General features: G+C 44.7%; 1 protein-coding gene across 1 annotated transcript in view; it reads right to left on the reverse strand.

The window, feature by feature from the left end:
* The window catches only part of DNER (delta/notch like EGF repeat containing), a 653,505-nt gene that overhangs the window by 87,431 nt on the left and 545,298 nt on the right, over positions 1-20,776 (reverse strand). The window contains exon 8 of the mRNA XM_029616218.1: positions 8,517-8,744. Within this exon, the coding sequence (XP_029472078.1) occupies positions 8,517-8,744 (228 nt within the window). The remainder of the gene's footprint in view (positions 1-8,516; positions 8,745-20,776) is intronic.

The raw sequence follows: 20,776 nt of genomic DNA on the forward strand, positions 1-20,776 counted from the left end.
ACAAACTGGAAATGCTGGTCCAGGATCTTGAAACGTAGCAGCCGATAATGCTCCCGCCGGATGGGGATGTGCAGGTAGGCCTCCGTCAGGTCCAAGGAGGCCAGAAACTCCCCTCGGTGTACCGCCTCGATCACCGAGCGCAGCGTTTCCATGCGGAACCGGACCACCCGAAGGGATTTGTTGACTTCCTTCAAGTCCAGAATGGGGCGGAAGGAACCGTCCTTCTTCGGTACCACGAAGTAGATGGAATAATGGCCCGAGCCCACCTCTCCGGAGGGTACGGGCACAATGGCGCCTATCTCCCACAATCTGTCCAGCGTCAACTGCACCGCCCTTCGCTTGACGGCCGAGCCGCAGGGAGAGAAAATGAACCGTCCCTTTGGAGCGCGGGCAAACTCCAACGCGTAGCCGTGTCCTATGGTGTCCAGGACCCACTGGTCCGAGGTGATCCGCGCCCACTCCTCGTAGAAGAACGCCAGCCGCCCCCCAATCCTGGGGACGGCGGAGTGGGCGAGCTGAACATCATTGAGAGGACTTGAGAGAAGGTTGTCCCGCCGTGGGAGCGGAACGCGCGGGGCGGCGCCCACGAAAGGAGCGTGTCCAGGGCTGAGACCTGGAGGCAGAGGGCCGAGTCGCCGCCGGCCTGTAATTCCTGTAGCGCCTTTGCGCCCTGGCTCTGGTCAGGGAGGACGAGAATGCCCTGGTGGATCGATATCTGTCCTCCGGCAGGCGATGGACCGCGTTTTCCCCCAGAGATTTGATGATCTGGTCCAGATCCTCCCCGAACAGGAACTTACCCCTGAATGGCAGGGAACCCAGACTCGATTTGGAGGACGTGTCCGCCGCCCAGTTGCGTAGCCAGAGGAGTTGACGAGCCGCCACCACCAAGGCCATGGAGCGGGCGAGGATCCTAAAAAGATCATAGGAGGCGTCAGCCCCGTATGCCACCGCAGCTTCCAGCCTATCCGCCTGGGCGGCCTCCTCGGGTGGCAACACCTGCGAAGTGAGCAGTAGCTGCACCCAGAGGAGACTGGCCCGCTGGGCAAGCGAGCTGCACATCGCCGCCCGCAGCCCCACTGCGGAAACCTCGAAGACCCGCTTGAGGAAGACTTCCAACTTGCGATCCTGCGTATCTCTTAGCGCCGCTCCACCCGTGACCGGTATGGTCGTCCGCTTCGTGACCGCCGACACCGCGGAGTCCACCCTGGGTACCTTGATGAGATCCAGGAAATCTTCCGGCAGCGGGTACAGCCTCTCCATGGCGCGGCTGCCCTTCAGAGCCGCTTCCGGGGCATCCCATTCCCTGGTGAGAAGCTGCAGGAACGACTCGTGAATGGGAAAAGCCCGAGCTCTCGGACAAAGGGCTGCCAGTACGGGATCCCCCTTCTTAGAGGAAGTGACGACAGCGGGCGCAACGGGAGCTGGCGGGTCCGGAGGAGGATCGAGGTCCAATCCCTGAATGATTTGCGGAATTAGGTCATCCAGCTCTTCCCGCTGGAAGAGGCGCAGCGTGCGTGGATCCTCTCCCTCAGAAGTAGAGTCCCCTTGTCCCGAAGCTGCAGGATCCGCCCCAGGGGAAATTGGGGCCGACCCAGTCCCCCCCGAGGCCACAGGGAGCCGGGCGTGTACGGGGAGCTGTGGGGCCCCCACGCCCGCCGGAGCGGGGGGGGCCGGGGAGAGGGACGAAGGTCGCGGTAGCTTGGGTGGTGGAGGCCCCGCGGGAGCAGCCAGCTCCTGCAGGTACGCTGTGTGCATCAGGCGGATAAACTCCGGAGAAAACCCCGGCCTACGCAGGGGGACCTCCGCGGGTGGGGGCCCCGGGGGACCCTGCCCCTGCGGGTCTTCCTCCGGATCCGTCTCCGGTAGTAAATTCGGGGTGGAGCCCTCTGAGGCTTCCCCATCCCCCAGCGCTGCCTGAGCTCCTTCAGGGCGCAGCGCATGTAAAATGGCCGCCATTCCCGCCAGGAATGGGGGAGGGGCCGGCCCACGCCGCCCGGGCAAGGCTGCCATAGGGAGAGAATGAGTGAGGGTCCGAGATGTGCCTTCCCCCCCGGGGAGGCACCTAGCGCAGATCCCCTCCCTCGACACGCGCGATCCAGGCTCGCCGCAGGCCGAGCAACGCGCTGGCCGCGGCATCGAGATCGCGATGAAAAAAACAGTTCCCGGCAGCTAAAAACACCCAGGGCCTCGGGGGGGGGCCGCGAGACGAAGCGCCGCTGCGGGGGGGCCCGGATGGCCTGCACTACCCGCCGATGAGAAAAACGGAGCCGCGGGGGGGCCTTCCTGGCCGCACAACCCGCCGACCACTATCTCCCTGCTCCCCGCTGCAGCCCACGTGGAGCCGCAAAATGGTCGCGGGAGAGGGAGAAGACGCTGGTAGGCCGGTCCCACCGGCAACCGCGTCCACCTAACTAGAAAATAAAACAACAGCAGCAACAGAAAGCAACTTACCCCGGGGAGGCCACTAGCGCCGGGAAAGGAGAGAGAGAGAAACAGAGAAGCACAACAGGGAAGCCACGCCTCTCCAATTAAGTAATTAACTTTGTCTTTTTTTCTTTTTTTTTTTTAAATGAAAGACAACTTGATCCAAGCAACTAGTGCTAACAAAAGACAGAGAATAAAGCCCCAAAACAAGGGAAACACAAAAAGGTTATAGGTGATCGGGAGCAAGCCCAGATTCCCCTACTCGCATCTGCTGGAGTCAGAAGATACTGAACTCCTGCAGAGGGGGTAGTAGTACTTATGGTGACGCCCCCTCAAAGCTTTGGGCTGACTCCATCTGCTGGATTGGGGACATAACCCACGGTCTGGACTGATCCAGGTACGTACAGGGAACCGTGGTTACTGTCCCCGTACTAGCCTCTGGATAATTTTCAAAAGCTTACTATCCATTAAGCCAAAGTACTAAAGTGTCCTAACATCAGACAAGTAAATGAGCCTTGTATTAATTTACCAGCATTCACGTTAGTGCAGATATTATTGCAAACACTTAACTACACTTTTCCGAGGCGGAATTATGTTTTTTTTGTTTTAATGACTGTTCACTTTTGCATATTTTAATGTGCATTGTTTTTTCTGTGATAATAGGTAATGAGTGGTCCTGCATAGTTTTGCATCTCATCACCTCATTAGCATAGATTTTGCATTAAAATTATGTCAAGTTAATTAATATCTGTTAATTAAAGCCCGCATTTTCAAAGCCCGGCGCGTGCAAAAACCGGGGGGACGCGCGTGTGACCGGGCCATGCGCGCGCCGAGTGCGTTTTAACAAATGGCCCGGCCCCGCGCGCATCTCCTGATATACGCAGAGGTGCCAGGCTTGGTGAAAGGGGAGGGCCAGGGGCGGGGGGTCTGGGTGAGACGGGGGCAGGGCCAGGGCCGATCGGGACAGCAGCCTTTAGGCCCTGTCCCGGGAAAGCACGCGCCGAGACCAGCAATTTACTGTTGCTCCAAGGAGCAGATAAGTTCTTAAAAAAAAAATTTAGAGGAGTAAGAGTGGGTTTAGGGGTTGGGGAGGACAGGGGAAAAGGGAGGAAGACTAGGTAGGGGGATAGCAAAGTTCCCTCCCAGTCCGCTCCTTAAATGGGAAAGGCCTTCTCGTGTTGCCGCGAGTATTTCTTTTCAATCCCCCCCCTTGCGCCCGAGACGCCACCCGCCCCCGCGCACACCAATATTAAAATACGCACGCACAGGCGCGCGCCGGAGTCGTATTTTATAAGGTGCTCGCGGCAACGCGCACATGTTACTATATCGCCGCATCCATATGTGCGCACACCGGGAAACGCGCGCACATGGACGAACACAGGCTTCTTTGAAAATCGACCCCTAAGAGCACTGTTCCATGTGTAAACTAGACTTGCCCAGCCCTAACAGTGCTTTTAGTGCATATTAGTACTTGTGAAAGCGTTAGTGCACTTTAGCACATGAACCTCTATGTGTGGAAATGGAAAGAGAGAGGAAAGGAACCGATTTTGAGAATTGCTAGACTTCTCCATCAAAGTTCATGTTTCTTTCCTATTGAATTGCAGATCTTTTGAGTATTCTGGAGGAGGAAGGGTGGGATCTTCACTCTCCTGTTGCCCACCTGGGTGCATCTGTGATGGCTTCCCTTCATTACTGAAGGAAATAAAGCTAACTCTTGAACACACTTTCATATATTGGGAAAGAATTGTGCTAAGCTCAAAGAAACAAAAACACCCCAGTTTTATGTCTTCCAAAATAAACGTCTTTAACACATACCATCATGACTGAAACTGCATTTTAAAACATTTAGCTGGTAATTTTCAAAAAGATTTATAGGTCTATACCCCAGTGGGTTTATGGTCTTTTAAAAAATTACCTGGGGAGGGGTGAGGTGTGTGTGTGTGTGGGGGGGGGGGGGTTGTGGCACGTAAAAATACATGCCAAAGCTATTTTGCTTTGTACCTTTTTACAAACTACAAAGAGGCATTCCGGGAAGTTGGCGATGAGATGGGAACATGGTTTCTGTGCATAACTTTTGTAAATATACATGCGCAAAATTACTCCTGCTCGTGAGCAGCAACTGTGTGCGTGTGTGCTAGCCCTGGTTCCGTGCACACTCAGAGATTTTCGAAGCAGAGTTTTGTGCATATATCTACTCGGACAATCTGTGCTGAAGCCTGCAAAGTAAAGGGCACCTGCATACTTTAGCCCAGTGTAGGCTGTTTGAAAACTGCCCTCCTAAATATTAAGTGTTTCCTTACATTTGTCTTGTTGTATATATGTATCCACCTCAGAATCTCAGCATCAAATGTATTACTAAAAGAGAGCGCAAGCCAAGCAACTATGGGACAGATGCAACCCCTCTATTGTGGTTGAATTTTCGAGCATTAAATCCAGAGGCAAATTTAAGGGAGTAGGGTAGGAAGGAGGAATGCACCCAAATTACACCTGATAGTAAGTCACCCCTGGAGCCCAAACAGATCCCTTTCAAGATATGCACAGATCCCACCAGCCCCAGACAGAGGATGTAACACCCTAGGATATTCCCATATACATTTCAACATACACTAAATGCCAACTGTCCAAAAGCTGTACCTGATCTGCCACTAGACTTATGCTAGCACGTTAGTTGCAACAGAAGCATCACAACTGCTGTGAGCTACAAAAATACAGAAATACAATTCAGTCTATAATGCAGCTCTCCCATTGATTTATCATACATGCTCAGTGGAGACGCTTGTGCATGCTTACAAAAGGATGCTGAATCAAAAGTGGAGTGAGTCATCCTTTTACACTGAAAACAGACTCCTCATGGCATCAGTAATGCTTTAACTATTTAACAGGATATTTCCGTTTGTCAAGCAAGGTCTACTATGTGTTGCTAACAAAACAGGAGCACGCAGATCCTTCTGTACCCAAAATAAAATTACATTTGTTGCTGGTGCAACAAAGAAAAAAAGAGTCATCTCAGCCATGCAACACGAATTTTCTCATTTTTAAAAAAGCTCGTTCCCTTCTATTACCTATTTAAGTGGAAGTTTCTTTGTCCGGGTAACATATACAAGTAAATTTTCAAAGGGCCGAGTGCGTAAAAAATGGGTTACTCACGTGGCCGGGCCTTGCTTGTGCCACATGCATTTTAGAACAGGCCCGGCCACGTGCGTAACCCCCATAATGTGCAGAAATGAGCGAGCTGGGGGGCATGGTCTGGGCAGGGCGGGAAGGAGACCGGCCGGGACAGCAGATATTAGCCACTGTCCCGGGGAAGCACGTGACGGAAGCCGGCCAGCTCCGGAGGAGAAGTAAGTAGTGTAATAAAAATAATCTGGTGTAGCTAGGTAGGGGTTAGGGGTCGGGCTGGAGAAGGGAAAGGAAAGGAAGGTTAGGCAGGGGAGAGGAGGGAAGTTCCCTCCCAGTTTGCTCCTTAATTGGAGCGGACTGGGAGGGAACTGGAGAAAAGGCTGATTGCGTCGCCGTGCGTAATTTGAAAAATCCCCCCTGCGCGCGAGTCGTGGTCTGCCCGGAAATGCACGTGCGGATGATAAAATCCGGCGCACTTGTGCCCACAGACATTGCATTTTAGAACATGTGTGTGCCGGGAACCGTACATACATGGGCGCGCGCACGCGTGTGGTTTTGAAAATCGACCCCATAATTTGCATTTCCAAAAATTACTTTCCACTTTGGGACTTTTAATCATTTGATTTTAAGTTGACCTAATTAGGATACAGCCTACAGGAAGACATGGGTAAATTTAATACATTGCTCCTGTTTTACCATACAATGTAATTTTTAGCATGAAACAATATTTTTTTCTGGTTACAGAATGAAATATGACATTTACAGAGCTTTCAGAACTAAATGCAATATTTTTATATGATGGAAAACTCTTTGCTACCTATCAGCTAATGCTAAAAGATAAGGTGTCAATTTATAATGAATGAAAGATTATGAGAAAATACCTAAATCACATTAAAACCATTGGTTTCATGAAGTCAGAATGGGATTTGAAAGATGAAGCGTGTGACTTTGGCAAAGAAACGTTTTAGTCAGATGTGAGATAGTCATCAACCTAAAGTGATCCTGTCATGGTACCTAGTTATAAAAAGGGCATTAGCTGTGTTGAGGCTTCAAGTTTGTCTTTTCAATTATATGATACCATATTTCACCTTCTAGTATACAAATTGGCAGTTCCACAAACACATGCTTAGAAAAAGTAACAGAGAAATTTGCAGTGAGCAAGCTGTCACTATCTATTTACTATGCAAATTAATGTCAGATGCTAGGAAGAGGTCATTCTTCTCTCCAAAAGAGGTAGTGTCACTGCACAATGGAATAAAACTTTAACTCCACTGACCGTGGCCGGACTAATACCCTTGCCAACCGAGCATGGGCGAGACCCACGGCATCTGATGTGGTCTAGGGCCGCCTCTCAGCACGCTAGTGCCACTCTACTCTTACAGGCCGATACAGTAAAACTCGCGGGAGAGCGGGCAATTCAGAAAAAAAAATTATTCAAATTAGGGCCTACGGTAAAAAGAGGCGCTAGGGACACTAGCGCGCCCCTAGCGCCTCTTTTTGGACAGGAGCGGCGGCTGTCAGTGGGTTTGACAGTCGACACTCAATTTTGCCAGCGTCGGTTCTCAAACCCGCTGACAGCCACGAGTTCGGAATCCAGACGCTGGCAAAATTGAGTGTCCAGTTTTCAACCTGCGAGCCGCGGGCCGATTTTAAATTTTTTTTTTTTTATTTTTGATTATTTTTAACTTTTAGGACCTCCGACTTAATATCTCCAGTTTCGGGGGGATTGGACGCGTGTTTTCGACATGCTATTACCCCTTACTGAATAAGGGGTAAAGCTAGCGCGTCGAAAACGCGCGTCCAAATGCGGGTTAACAGTGCGCTCCACTGGAGCGCACTGTACTGTATCGGCCTGTTACATAGCTATTTCAATAGCAGCACCATGGCAGGGAGATCATGGCCAGCTGGCTGTAAGGGAGGAGGGAACAGTAACGTGCACGTGAAGCATTTCCTGCCCATCCCATTCACTACCTCGAGGGCTCTTCTCTCTAAGTACTACCCATTTACAGAGCAAGACGGAAGACAGACAGATACAGGGAAGGAAGATGAGGAGAGCAACAGGAAAAAAGAAGAGGACAGAGCCAAGCTGGAAAGGGGAGGAGAGGAACAGGTGGAACGAGCAAACACATGAAGGGGGAAGATGAACAAAGGGGGGAAAGAGAAGAGACAAACAGGGGGAGAAATGGAGAGCGGTGGCTGCGGTTCGGCACCACCCATGCTGCCAAGAATTTAAAAGGAGAAGCACATCTGCCCCAGGTCCTAAGAGAAGAAGAGTGGGTGGGTGAAGAAATGAGCAGGGCTGAGAAAAGGGTACATGGATTAGGATCCCAAAGGAATGGACAAAAGAGCACCAGCATTGTTGATGTGGTATCACTTAAAACAGAAATCTTTATTGATCATTCACAAAAAAATTAAAATAAATGAACACCTTAATGTTGACAAATGTAGCACAAACAAACAATCATATGAGCCTTATAGAAGCATTGACAACAAATATATTAGCATTCACGCCATAGGCGTGTACAGCCTGCAGTCTGCAACTGATCCATGTTTAACTTATCAATATGCACAGTACATAATCTAGGCATCCAGGACCATCTAAAACACACACAAAAATTCTCTCACCATATATGTAAGCATATGTGGATATGTGTGTGTATATATCTATAGATATCTATCTATCTATCTATACCTAGCAAGAGAGATGTTTTTTTGTACCTTTCATGAGATGTGGGGCCCTTCAGTTTTCTCTGCTAGAGTCCATACATCCTACTACTGCCACCCAATATCTAAGAGTACCAGCATAACATAAAGGAAGGAAAACTCAAGGTAGTTGTGAATGAGACTCATGGCACCATAGGCTAGTAGAGGCTAGTTTTGATTGAGCTTGAATTGCAAAAGGGAAATACTTTTTATGCAATAAAGTATTTAAAGGTCAACTTGCAAAATATAAGAAATTAGTTTGTACTAACCAGGAATACAGAGGCACTTATAACTGGTTCCAACACTGCGACAGATGCCATGAGCACAAGGATTCAGAGCACAGAAGTCAATTAACTGAGTGCAGGTTGTTCCTGTAAATCCAGGGCTGCAACTGCAGGAGTAGGAGGATCCTCGGTCTGCATAGCAGGTCCCATTGTTCTGGCAGGGAGATGAGGCACATGGATCTATTTTCTCTTCACAAGACGGTCCTAAGAATCCTGATTTACAAAAAAAACCCAAAACAAAACAAGAATTTCAGAAGAATCTCTCTCAAAGGCATAGCATCTGTCTGCATTAACTACATTGCTATATAAGCTTTCTATTTTCAGCTTCATTCATTGAATGTTGATTTAAAAAAAGTGAGGTTTTTTGCAGCTGTAAGACTTCTGATGTTGAGTTCTTGTAAAATATATATATACATATCACACTCAAGTAGGCAAGATATGCTGTCTCTGGTTTTCAGAACAGGGTATGGATTTTTACATAAAATAACCCTCAACAGAAAGGGTAATCAGAAGCATGTACTGTACAACAGACTGTGCTACTTGACAGACAATATAGGTTGATTAGATTCATTCAAGATGTTGTGAGCATGATTCAGATACAGAAATTATACCAGACTATTTTATATCATTGACCCACAGCACTATATTTATCGGTATTTGAATAGATTAAAAATAAATAAGATAGAATTAATACCAATGCTTATAAATTATACCTACATGCTGAATAACATATCATTTAAACCAGTGGAAGAGTGAAAAAAAACATATTTTAGTGAAACAGTGACGAGCCCTTGGCATGACAGTAGCAACAGAGAGGAGCCATTACTGCTCTCAGTACGGTAGGACATGCAGGGGCTTTGTTACACATACATAAAGCTGCAGGAATACTTTTTAGCATTTTCTTACCTATTCAGGTAATTTATGGTAAAAAGTGGACTGACTCATACGGCTTTGTAACAATAGACTTCCTTCCGTTTCCGTTGTCTTCAAACAGCAGTTTGACATGGTTATCTTGGTTACTGAGTTCTATACTAACTATAGCTGACCGTGTCCTCAGTGGTCAGAATTCTGAACACGCCTTCAACAAATTTATAGGATTTAAAAAGAAACATTATTCCTGCTGTGGGGGGAACTCTAAGTGTAACTCCCTCTTGAAGCACATAAAATGAGGAAGTGTCTGATGCCTGTTTGTGAGCTAAGCATTAGTCTCTGTGGATTAAAAAAACAAAAATCGAAACCGTGATCAAACAAATGGTGTAGTGGACCTGGCACAGAGGCAAGTTTAGTATTTTGCAAGCTAGACAGAGAAAGCACTGCAAAACTGTTACTTTGATTGCACCCTAATTTCTTCCCAAGACTAATAGATGCCTCTTTCAAACTCACACTTTGACATAAAGGAAGGTCTCAGTCAAAAGGTATCATCAAACAACTAAAACCTTTACCTCCAAAATCTGGGGTTTCCAGCAGTCAGTTACTAAAAGCTACCGATTAAAACAGGGTTCAGAGGACCTTACAGTATTGTTTGGCAGCAACATCCTTTGATACCATGCGATCCATTTTAGATATTATATGAGCCTTTAGAGGGATAACATGGTGTCAGAAATCCTTCTCATTAAAAAAAAACCAAAAAAACCCCACACTAAGTCACTAGAAATGTCTAAAGATGCAACATCAAACAGTGGAAAGTACCGCTGATGTTTGAGGAAGGAGTTTGGAAACTACAGGCCGGTTAGCCTCACTTTTGTGGAGGGAAAATTAATGGAGACTCTGCTGAAGGAAAGGACAATGAACTATTTACAATAGGGTGGGATTGCTGGACTCAAGGCAGCATGGATTCACCAGGGTGACTAGAGAACTGGATCAAGTAAGAGGGCTCGATGTGATTTACATGGATTTCAGCAAATATTTTCATACGGTCTCGCGTAGGAGGCTCATAAATAAAATGAGAAGCTTGGGAGTGGGCGAAGAAATGGTGGAGTGGATTACTAACTGGTTGACCGACAGCAAACAATGTGTAATGATAAACGAAACCCACTCTGATGTGAGAACAATGCTAAGTGGAGTACTCCAAGGATAGGTTTTGGGACCGGATCTGTTCAAAATCATCATGAGCAACATTGCGGAGGGGTTGGAAGGAAAAGTTTGCCTTTTTGTGGATATTACTAAGATCTGCAACAGCATGGACATGCCTGAAGGAGCAGAGAGAATGAAAAGAGATTTAAGAAAACTTGAAGAGTGGCCAAAGATTTGGCAGCTGTCATTCAATGCTAAGAGGTGCAGAGTTGTGTACCTGTGGTGCGGAAATAAAAAAGAGCTTTATGTGATATGGGGCGAAATACTATCGTGCATGGACCAGGAGAAGAAGCTCGGGGTGATTGTTTCTGGTAATCTGAAGGTGGCAAAGCAATGAGACAAAGTGGTAGCTAAAGCCAGAAAGATGCTGGGCTGCATATAGATAGGAATAACTAGCAGAAAAAGGGAAGTAATAATGCCCTTGTACAGATCCTTGGTGAGGCCTCACATGGAGAAGAACTGTATTCGGTTCTGGAGACCGTATCTCAAAAAGGATAGAGACAGGATGGAAACGGTTCAGAGGAAATTGACCAAAATGGTGTGGGGTCTGTTTCAAAAGTCCTACAAGGAGAGGCTGAAAGATCTAAACATGTATGCCCTGGAGGAGAGGAGGTGTAGGGGAGATATGATGCAGATCTTCAGAAACCTGATAAGGGTGTGCAGCGAAAAAAAATTTGTTTTTCGGTTCATTTTCGGGAGTTTTTTCACACAAATTTTGGTTCATGGGTTTATAATTTTGTTTGATTTGAGGTTTAAGGACTTTTACGTTAGAATGAATAAGGAAGTGGTCTGACCAGGGTATTTATGTGTAACCAGTTTTATAGTGTTCTAAACAGTTGTGGTTGATGAAGGTGAGATCCAGGGAGTGTCCAGCTTTGTGTGTTGATTTGTCTGTTATTAGTGAGAAACCTAATGCAGTCATGGCGTCTATTAGTGTTTGGCATGTGTTTGACAATGGGTGGATGTCCATGTGAAGATTGAAATCTCCTAGCACCATGGTAGGTTTAGAGATGTTTAAGTGTGTTGTAAGGAGCTCAATTAGTAGTGAGATATTTAGTTCTAGGAGGCTTGATGGGCAGTAGATGAGGCATATTTGTATGTTAGTATCAAATATGGCAATTTCATGATTTGGGGGGGGGGGGTGTTATTGGTATCGGTTTACATTTAAAAGTTTTTTCAATAATTAGTAAGAGTCCACCTCCGCGCTTATTTATTCTAGGGACTGAAAACACTTCGTAATTTTTATGTGCTATTTGATTTTTTAGGACAACATCTGATTTTTTAAACCATGATTCAGATATTGCAATGAAGTTTGGTTTATTGTCGTACAGTTTTAAAGAAATATGACTGGCTATAAAACTCAGGTGATTAGTACAATAATAAGAGAGTATTATTTTACATGAAACCAAGGGCATTTCAACTTTAACTACTTTTAATGTGTAGCTTGAGAGCTCCCAAGGTCCAGGACAGGCTCCGTTTCATTTCATTTCATTTTATTAAAATTTGTTAATCGCCTGTCACAAAAAGAGGTCTAGGAGATTTACAATAGTAAAACATACATAATATAACGTAAATCACATACAGTACAAAAATAGACATACCATTAATCTTTATCAAGATAGTGGTCATACAGACATTAGTCAATAAAATTTCATTATTAATTATTTAGACCAAATCATGAACAAATTTTAGGAGAGAGACTATTTTCCATACACATCCTAATAATTCATTAGAGAATGCTGAAAGCACGTTGACATAGGAAATCTTTTAATAGATGTCTAAATTTTTTTAGATTATCTAATGTTCGCAATTCAAAAGGGAGGAGATTCCACAAATCTGGAGCAGCTATGGAAAACTATGTTTCTCTTGTAGAGAAAAGACGTTCTTGTCACACAGAAGGGATTTCAAGCAAACCAAGTTGGGAGGATCTCAACCCTCGAGTAGGTTCATAAATACGCAATAGCACATTGGACCAAGGTGGTAAATCTGAACTAAGTAATTTAAATATTATCATAGCAATTTTCAACTCAATTCGATCAGAAATGGGTAACCAATTCAGACTACGTAACACTGGTGATATGTGTTTGAAGCGTTTGGTGTTAGAGACAAGCCTTGCTGCAGCATTAAGTAATATCTGAATTGGTTGTAAAGAAATTTTAGGAAATCCTATTAAAAGACTATTACAATAGTCTAATGTGAGGAAAAAGCATGGAACGTACAACGGTAAGCAAGTCTTGCTCATATAGTAAGTGCCGCAATCCTGAAATAAGGCAGAGTTTAAAAAACCCGGATTTTACCAAAGCTCTGATTTGTGGTTTAAATGATAAGGTGGCGTCCAACAGGACTCCAAGGCTTTTAATTGGTTTATCCTAAGAGAATGACATATTATCCAAGATAATAGTATTTGTTAAAGGTACAGAGTGGGGGCAATGAATTAAAAAGAATTCAGTCTTATTTGTATTTAAGGATAATTTATTCTGCAATAACCATCGCTTGATGGCGACCATACAAAGCTGAAGATGATCAATTGTTTTCTGTCAAGGAGTTTGAACTTTAATATAAAACTGTATATCGTCGGCTAAAGTTTTAAACCCTTCAGTGATGGTAGTCAACAATTTAGCAATAGGGGCAAGATATAGATTGAAAAGCATTGCCGACAACGCAGACCCTTGTGAAACTCCTGCTTTTAGTAGTTGTGGTGAGGTAAACTGCTGATTAAATTTAAAAAAAACTGAGAGCGACCACCGAGATAATCACTGAACCAAGCAAGAACCACTCCGGATAACCATATTCACGAAGGCGAAATAATAATATAGTATGTCATGATTGACCGTATATTCGCTTAGAGGATAACATCAATAGATTTAAGAAGCAGATAAAGACCTGGTTATTTCAGCAGGTGTTTAGTCAAATCAATTGATCTGTTACTAGGATATTTTAGTGGAAGAAGTGGAGGTATTAATTATAACATTGAAATGAGGAACAGGGACATGGGAGAATTGGGTAATTTTACCTAAGGGAACGTTGGTTGACGGGTTCATTTATTATAGAATTATTTCTAAATGCATTAGTTTTTAAAGTGTTTTTATTGTTTTAACTTTAATATAATTTAAAATTAATGTTATTGAAAGAATGTAAAATTTAGATAAGTTGTTTATTTTTATTTTTTTCATTTTATTTTGAATTTGCTACTGCAAATTCTATGTTTGTAAACCGCCTTGACATGTATTTGAAAGCCGGTATATAAAGTTGAATAAATAAAATAAATAAATAAATCAAAGGCCGAAGATATGTCTAAGGAGACCAAAAGATATTGCTGTTTGAGTTCTTTCCATGGGAAGAAGTGGGAGTGTCTAGTCCCTACTGATTTGAACATGGTATTTCAACTCTCTGCTAGTCCAATACATTTAAAGCAAAGTCCAGACAGATAATTTGTTCCTAAGGATTTTACTCTGAAATTAGTTCTGCAACAGTTATCTGGCAATATACACAAACATGAGTGCAAACAGCCATGATTTATGTTAAAGGATTATTGCGTACTGTATTTCTACTATTTTGTGCAGACAGCAAAGGTGCATCAATTAATTTTGTTTCAATAGTAACTTATACTTCCACAATTGATACAAAGTAAATGATTGAAGGTTGATGTTTCCTAGCCCTCTCATCCAAAAAGTTATATTCACATTTATCTTGTTTCCTACTGCCTTAACTCTGCTAGGCCTGAGACTAACAACCTAAGGCCTGGATTTATCAAAATGCACTAAATATCGCATGTGATAGAAAAAGGGTCATGTTTTATGCTAATAGGCTATTTATTGCAAAGTGCACTATCTTAGCGCTTCGCATAGGTATTACCGCAAACTGCAAAAAAGTTATCACACTTTGCGGTAAGTACCACAATTGTTGCAATTCCTACCTACAACTACTGGGGGGGGGGGGGGGGGGGGGGGAGAGAGAGAGAGAGAGAGAGCGAGAGAGACTAGCTATAAGGGCCTCATACTAGGCAGGTATTTATACCTCTATAGGAGGCCCACCTAGCTACTCGAGGCGAGGTTTAGGTATTAGTGTAGGGGATAGGGGCCAGTTTGACATGCAGAGTGCGACGTATGAACAGAACAATACACTCTTGTAAAGATTTGATGACCTTTGGAGTGAGGAAACTCACCCAAAGATGAGATATGTGAAATGTTCTCTCAACCTAGCTTGATGGACTCTCTACCTGGGTAATATCAAGCTTGGTCGGGGTGGTGTTTCCTCTTCGCCGCCACGGGGTATGGCGGCCTTGCTTGGTCAGGGTCGGGTTTCCTCTTCACCACCACTAGAATGGGCTTCCGTGGCGGCCTTGCTTCGTCGGAGTTCAACACTGCTATTCCTCCCACCCCACCCCCGGGCTATGCGATGCCTGCCTCTCCGGCCAATCAAAGGCTTCCTCCCTTCTTCCTACTCCCACTAGCAGGTAGAAGGGAGGAGGCTTCCGATTGGCCTGCACGGGGGCAGGCAGATTGAAGGAGGCTTCCCATTGGGCAGTGGGGGTAGGAAGAAAGGAGGCTTCCAGTTGGCCCGCGGGGGCTGGAAAAAGGGAGAAGGAAAGTACAACGGGGCAGTGGGACTCTGGGAGACACGACACACCGGTTGAGAAGTGCTACCCTAAACAACTGGCCTCCTAGATCTCCATGGCCTTTCTGTTTGGTATTCCTCCACCACCAATCTGCCGCACCAACGCGGGTAACACAAGGATTGTATAGCCTGCCACACAGATCCAGTTCCATGAGAGCCTGCACTTCTGCCAAAATTTCTACATATTATCACACCTCTTCATTTTTTTTGCAACTAAGGATTCTTTGTGGGGTTAACTTTCAAACAGCTGCTGAGGATCACAAATTAGAACCAGCAATATGCAGACAAAAACAGAAATGGAAACTCCAAGAAGCCAGACTCTGTCTACAGTGTAACAATGAGAGAACCAACATTCCTCATAAAACAATAAAATCAAGAAACATAAATCATCAATTATAATAGCAGAATCAAACTAATAGAAGAATGAATATTTCAAAACTACTGACAAATAGAACTTCTATAAAAGGCAGGTACTCATTTCTCTCACATACACAGAGACAGACCCCCAGGCAGGCACCCATTCTCTCACACACTAAAGACAGGCCCCCCTCTCTTTGTTTTGCTGATAGCCTCGGAGCCTCTCTCATTCCTATTGCCACTGTCACTGCCACTGCATAGCTTTTGGGGAGGAGCCTATCCCTCGTTGCTGCTTCTGGCACTGAAGCCCGTTCTGCTGCCACCACCGCCTCCTCTGTGTAGGCCCTGCGATATAAAAAACTGGCGGGACTAGCACTTCCTCCATGCTGATCTCATGCATCGCGAGATCAGCATAAAGAAAAGTGCTACTCTTGCAAGTTCTAGTACCACAAGCCTGCACAGACAGAAAGGGTGACATTTTCTGCTCAGCTGCCGGTGGGATAAGCACTGGCGGCTGCACCGCCTCTTTCTCTGTTTTTCAGCCGCTGGTGGGATCCGGTCCACCAGCATGCACCTCCCCCCTCCCTGGAAGCTCATTTGTGGCCCCTTTCTGTTTGCACACCCCTGTAATAGAGAACCAGTCCTCCACAGCACTGATAATATGAAAGAATTCACAGTACAGACTAAAGGGAGGAAACTTAGCCTTTTTTTTTTTAATTTTATTTTTATTGACTTTTCATTTTCAAAAGGATATTACACAGCTTGTATCCACCATATGATTAATAAGAAACACAAAATATCTAATATACTTACACATACATTCTGTGAAAAACCTTGGCAATATAATTATAAGAAATTAAAGAGTCTGGAGGATAAGAAATAAGAGCAGATACACAAGAGAAATCTAATAATAACATTTCTGTCAAAACCATATTTAAGTATTTTCCCCAAATTTATTTCTAAGGAGAATCTAGGATTAGGAGTCAAGGTATGAACGAAGTTGATCAGGTTGATTAAACACATACCTCATAGTTTGAAATATAATTATGCAACGGCATGGAAATCGTAAAAGAAATTTGGCCCCCCATTGAATAACCTTATCTCTCATAGACAAAAACTCCTTTCTTCTTAACTGTGTATCACGAGAAATAGGAAAAGTCCTGATTAACTGGCCATGAAATTTGGAGTTTTGATATTTGAAATAATGTCTAAGAGCCGAATCTCTCTCAGATATAAATGCAAATTGCACAATTAATGTAGCTCGTGTCTTTATTTCCATATCAGAAGACTTTTCTAAAAGTTCTGACAGATTTAAATCCTCTTTTTGATCTCCCTGTTCTTGGTCTTGTATACCTCCCAGACTATAAGGCTGGGAGATATAATAAATTCTAGATATTGCAGGTAGAATTGTATCTGTATATTTCAGCACATTTATCAGATAGCTTTTAAATAATTCCTTAGGTGATATTAAATGAGTCTTTGGAAAATTTAAGACTCTGAGATTGGCTTTTCTAATTTGATTCTCCAATTGTTCTAATTTGTCTGTTTGAATTTTTTCTGAATTAATTAAATTTACTTGGACTTTTTCAATCTCATCAATTCTAACTCCCAAGGTTTTAACTGATCCATCCATCTTTTCAACTTTTGTCTGTAATATCTTATTACTCAAAACATCTTGAACCATTACAGGTATATCAATCATCACTCCCTCTTGACTTCCTTCCATCCCTTTCTCCTTAGGAGCTATCCCAGGTTGTAGTTGTTGAAAACTAGTTTTTTCAACTTGCTCTTCTGAAACCTGAATTCCAGGATTCATCGGGGGGAGATTAATACTTCCTAACCCCCGTCTGGTTGCAAAGTGGTGAAAAAACCAAGTTTGATTTGGGATCCTCAAAAGTAATTTCTCCCCCTCTTTTTCCTGTTGGAGGCTCAGGTGTTATAGGGGCACCAGGGCTCAAAGATGTTTCATAAATCAGGGGGCTTTGACCCTGCTCCTGGCCAGAGTCTCCAGCGACTTCGCTTCCTGGTGTCAACAATATAGTTCTCGCAAAAAGATCCTGAATACGTGGTTGATTATCACTCACTACTGGGGTAGAGGAAGTCTCTCCTGTTTTTGCTTTCCTCTTGGTATATGGCATTACCAAGAGGAATTATAACCATGATAATTAAAGAAATAAATGAATCTCAGTAACTGATCTTCTTGGTGACACAATCGGTTCCAATTCCTCCAGACTCCGTTGATTGCTGATATTCAACAAATTGTAATTTCCCCATCAATCCCCGGCAATCCAGACTAAGCCAGGCAAAGCCACGTGCCTAAAGGGCACGCGGCTTTGGCGACGCGCCGACGGCGATGTCGTGCCGTAGAGATGCCGATGTTATGGGCATCTGAGATGGCTCCTCCCTCTGACATCAGGGACCAGTGGCAAAGCGGGAAAAGGCAATTCACAGGACCAGCGTCTGCCTACTCCAATAGGCAATGTCAGCAGCAAATCCTCAATGCTCAGACGCCGATGTTATGAGCGTCTGAGATGGCTCCTCCCTCCGACGTCAGGGACCAGTGGCAAAGCGGGAAAAGGCAATTCACAGGAGCGGCATCTGCCTACTCCAATAGGCAATGTCAGCGGCTGAAACTTAGCCTTTTATCTGAATCAAATGCTCTTACCAAAGAAATAAATTATTTCATTATAAAAAAGGGAATGTTTACGTAACAAATGGGCCATCAAATCCCCTTACTATTCCTGCAATGAAGATTGTTTCGTCTAGTAAAGGACCATACTCTCCTCAAATGGCTACAAACTTTAAAGGAACAGATTATTAGTGGCATTTAACCACAGTTTAGCATCCAACATCATCCATACAAAGAAAATGTAGAACTAATTTTTCATTATGAGCTGGGAGCACGAGGATCCCACCAATAGTGCTATTGCACTGCTATAAAGTGGGGAGCTATGTAAAGTCAGATTAAACTGAGGAAAAATGAAGCAGACAGACTAAAAGCCAGGGGCACAGACGGACCATGTCAAAGAAAAAAAGGACAAAATAGAGAAGCCAGGAATAGTGAGGGGGAGATCCTGGTCAGAGCTCAGGGAAAGGGAGGGACTGAGCTCTACCCCCATAGACGTACCCAAGGACATAGAAATAAAAAAGGAAGGAGAGAAGAAGCAGCTTAGGAAGGAAGCTGAGAAAGAGGCCTCACAGAAGTCGAAAACCACAGAAAACATGGACTGGTATAAGTGAGACAGGCCCAGGCAAGAGAAACGGCTGGAAGGAACCAAGCTGAAAATGGATAAAAGGACCCCAGGTGGTAACACTAGTTTGACTTCAGGTGGATTGGCCACTGTTGGACACAGGGCTTGATGGACCCTTGGTCTGAACCAGTATGGCATATCATGTTCATATGAGTCTGAAAGACTCCATGAGGCAGCCAGAAGGTCACAGTCAAACTAAAATCAAAATTGTTCTAATTATTCATAAGCTCACAACATAGTTTAACCCAATGCATTCAGCCATGTTACTGTGACACTCATAGGACAATGTTGAAAGCCATTTCCTCAGGTAAATAGTGATTTACCCAGGCAAATCAACCTGTCTAAAAATTGCCCTCCCCCAGCCGGCTAAAAGTCTGCATGGGCTTGCACAGTGTGTGTACTTGGAGCTGGAGACGTTCCCCAGGGTCTGTTTAGGTCAGGGGAGAAAAACAGCACACGTATCAGATTTTCAAATGTACACATACTCCCCCCCCTCCCCCATTCCACAGGCCATGCAAATAACAGATGTAAAGTATGTGAACAATTTTAGCATTCACAATTTGTGGTGGCTAATTTTTTTTTAAAAGGAAACAAGGTGGTGATTTTCATTTGAAAACTGGCTGCAATATGCGCAGGCTAAAAGTGCCCCTGTGCCTTGTACAGAATGTGGACTGTTCAGAACTGCCTCCACAGTGCCTCACTGTGCTATTCAGGATGGGTTTTTAGCGGGTAATTTTCCAAGAGCATAAAGTTAGTGGGCAGTTTTCACCTGCATGCTTTACACTGATTTTGGAAGCAAATGTGCAGCGGAGCTTTGCTTGGAAAAGGTCCCTGAGAAGATGACTCGTATACAGTTACATCGAGTAATGGGTGCAGATAGTTCTCCCCGGTGAAATTTAATTGCATACTTTTTCAAATCAAAATGTAAGTGCATAAATCAGAACTCAATCCAGGCCCCAGGAACACCCATGCAGCCTGGATACGTGTGTTTTTCCTGCTATATTGGACAGGCAATTCTGTTTTTAAAACCCCTTTCCGTGGGTAATTGCTAGGGATCTGCTGCTCGAGTTAGCAATCTGTTAGCGAACTGCTGCTGGATGCTCCTGTAAAGGGAGGAGTTAGCAATCTGTTGTGGGATCGGCTGCTAGGGAGAGCTATGGGATAGGATCCTGCTGCTGGACACTCCCAGAAGGGGAGGAGCTAGCAATCTGTTGTAATACTGCTAGCGGTTAGCAATCTGTTGCAGGGTCTGCGATGCGGATGGGAGGAGCGAGCAGATGCAAATAGCAGTCTGATGGAAGTCCCTCCCCTAAGGGAGGAATAGCAATCTGTAGTGAACTGCCTCCTATGGGTCTGCTAAGGAATGGCAATATGTTATGATGTAGACTGCAGAGTTGGTAATCTGTACCAGCGAAGTACTGGAGATGGTGCTCAGCTGGACAGAAAGTCAATAGGTGAATCCTTGGGCTGATGGCAGATGACAGCACCCTCAGGAGGGAGTCCCGAGAGGGACCACCGGCTAGGCTGGAGTATGGAGACAGACACAGATAGTTCTTTATTAGATAAGCAGTATAACCACCAGAGGTAGCAGTAATGAGCTGGTATGCCCGGCAGGGCTGAAGTCCCTCAGAGACTGGAACTGCAATTCCCAGATTGCTGAGCTGCAAAGAGACTGTAGATAGTGAATAGACAGGATATGCAGATATACATAGCCAGTACTAGATGATATCTCACACAAGGGCTTGATATGGCTCAGTAGTTGGAAAAGGTTAGGCCCTTGAGGAGTGAGTAACTGGTTCCAGGGAAGCTCTGAGAGAGCGGTGGTCACTCACACTAATCTGTATCTGGAATAGCTTCTAGTCAATAGAAAATCTTCAGAGTGTTCAGGAACATAGGTCCGCGAGGAGCGAGTACCAGTTCCTGTCTGTAGTCTGAAATAACTCACAA

The sequence above is a fragment of the Rhinatrema bivittatum genome, chromosome 9, assembly GCF_901001135.1.
Source record: "Rhinatrema bivittatum chromosome 9, aRhiBiv1.1, whole genome shotgun sequence".
NCBI classification, from domain to species: Eukaryota; Metazoa; Chordata; class Amphibia; order Gymnophiona; family Rhinatrematidae; genus Rhinatrema; species Rhinatrema bivittatum.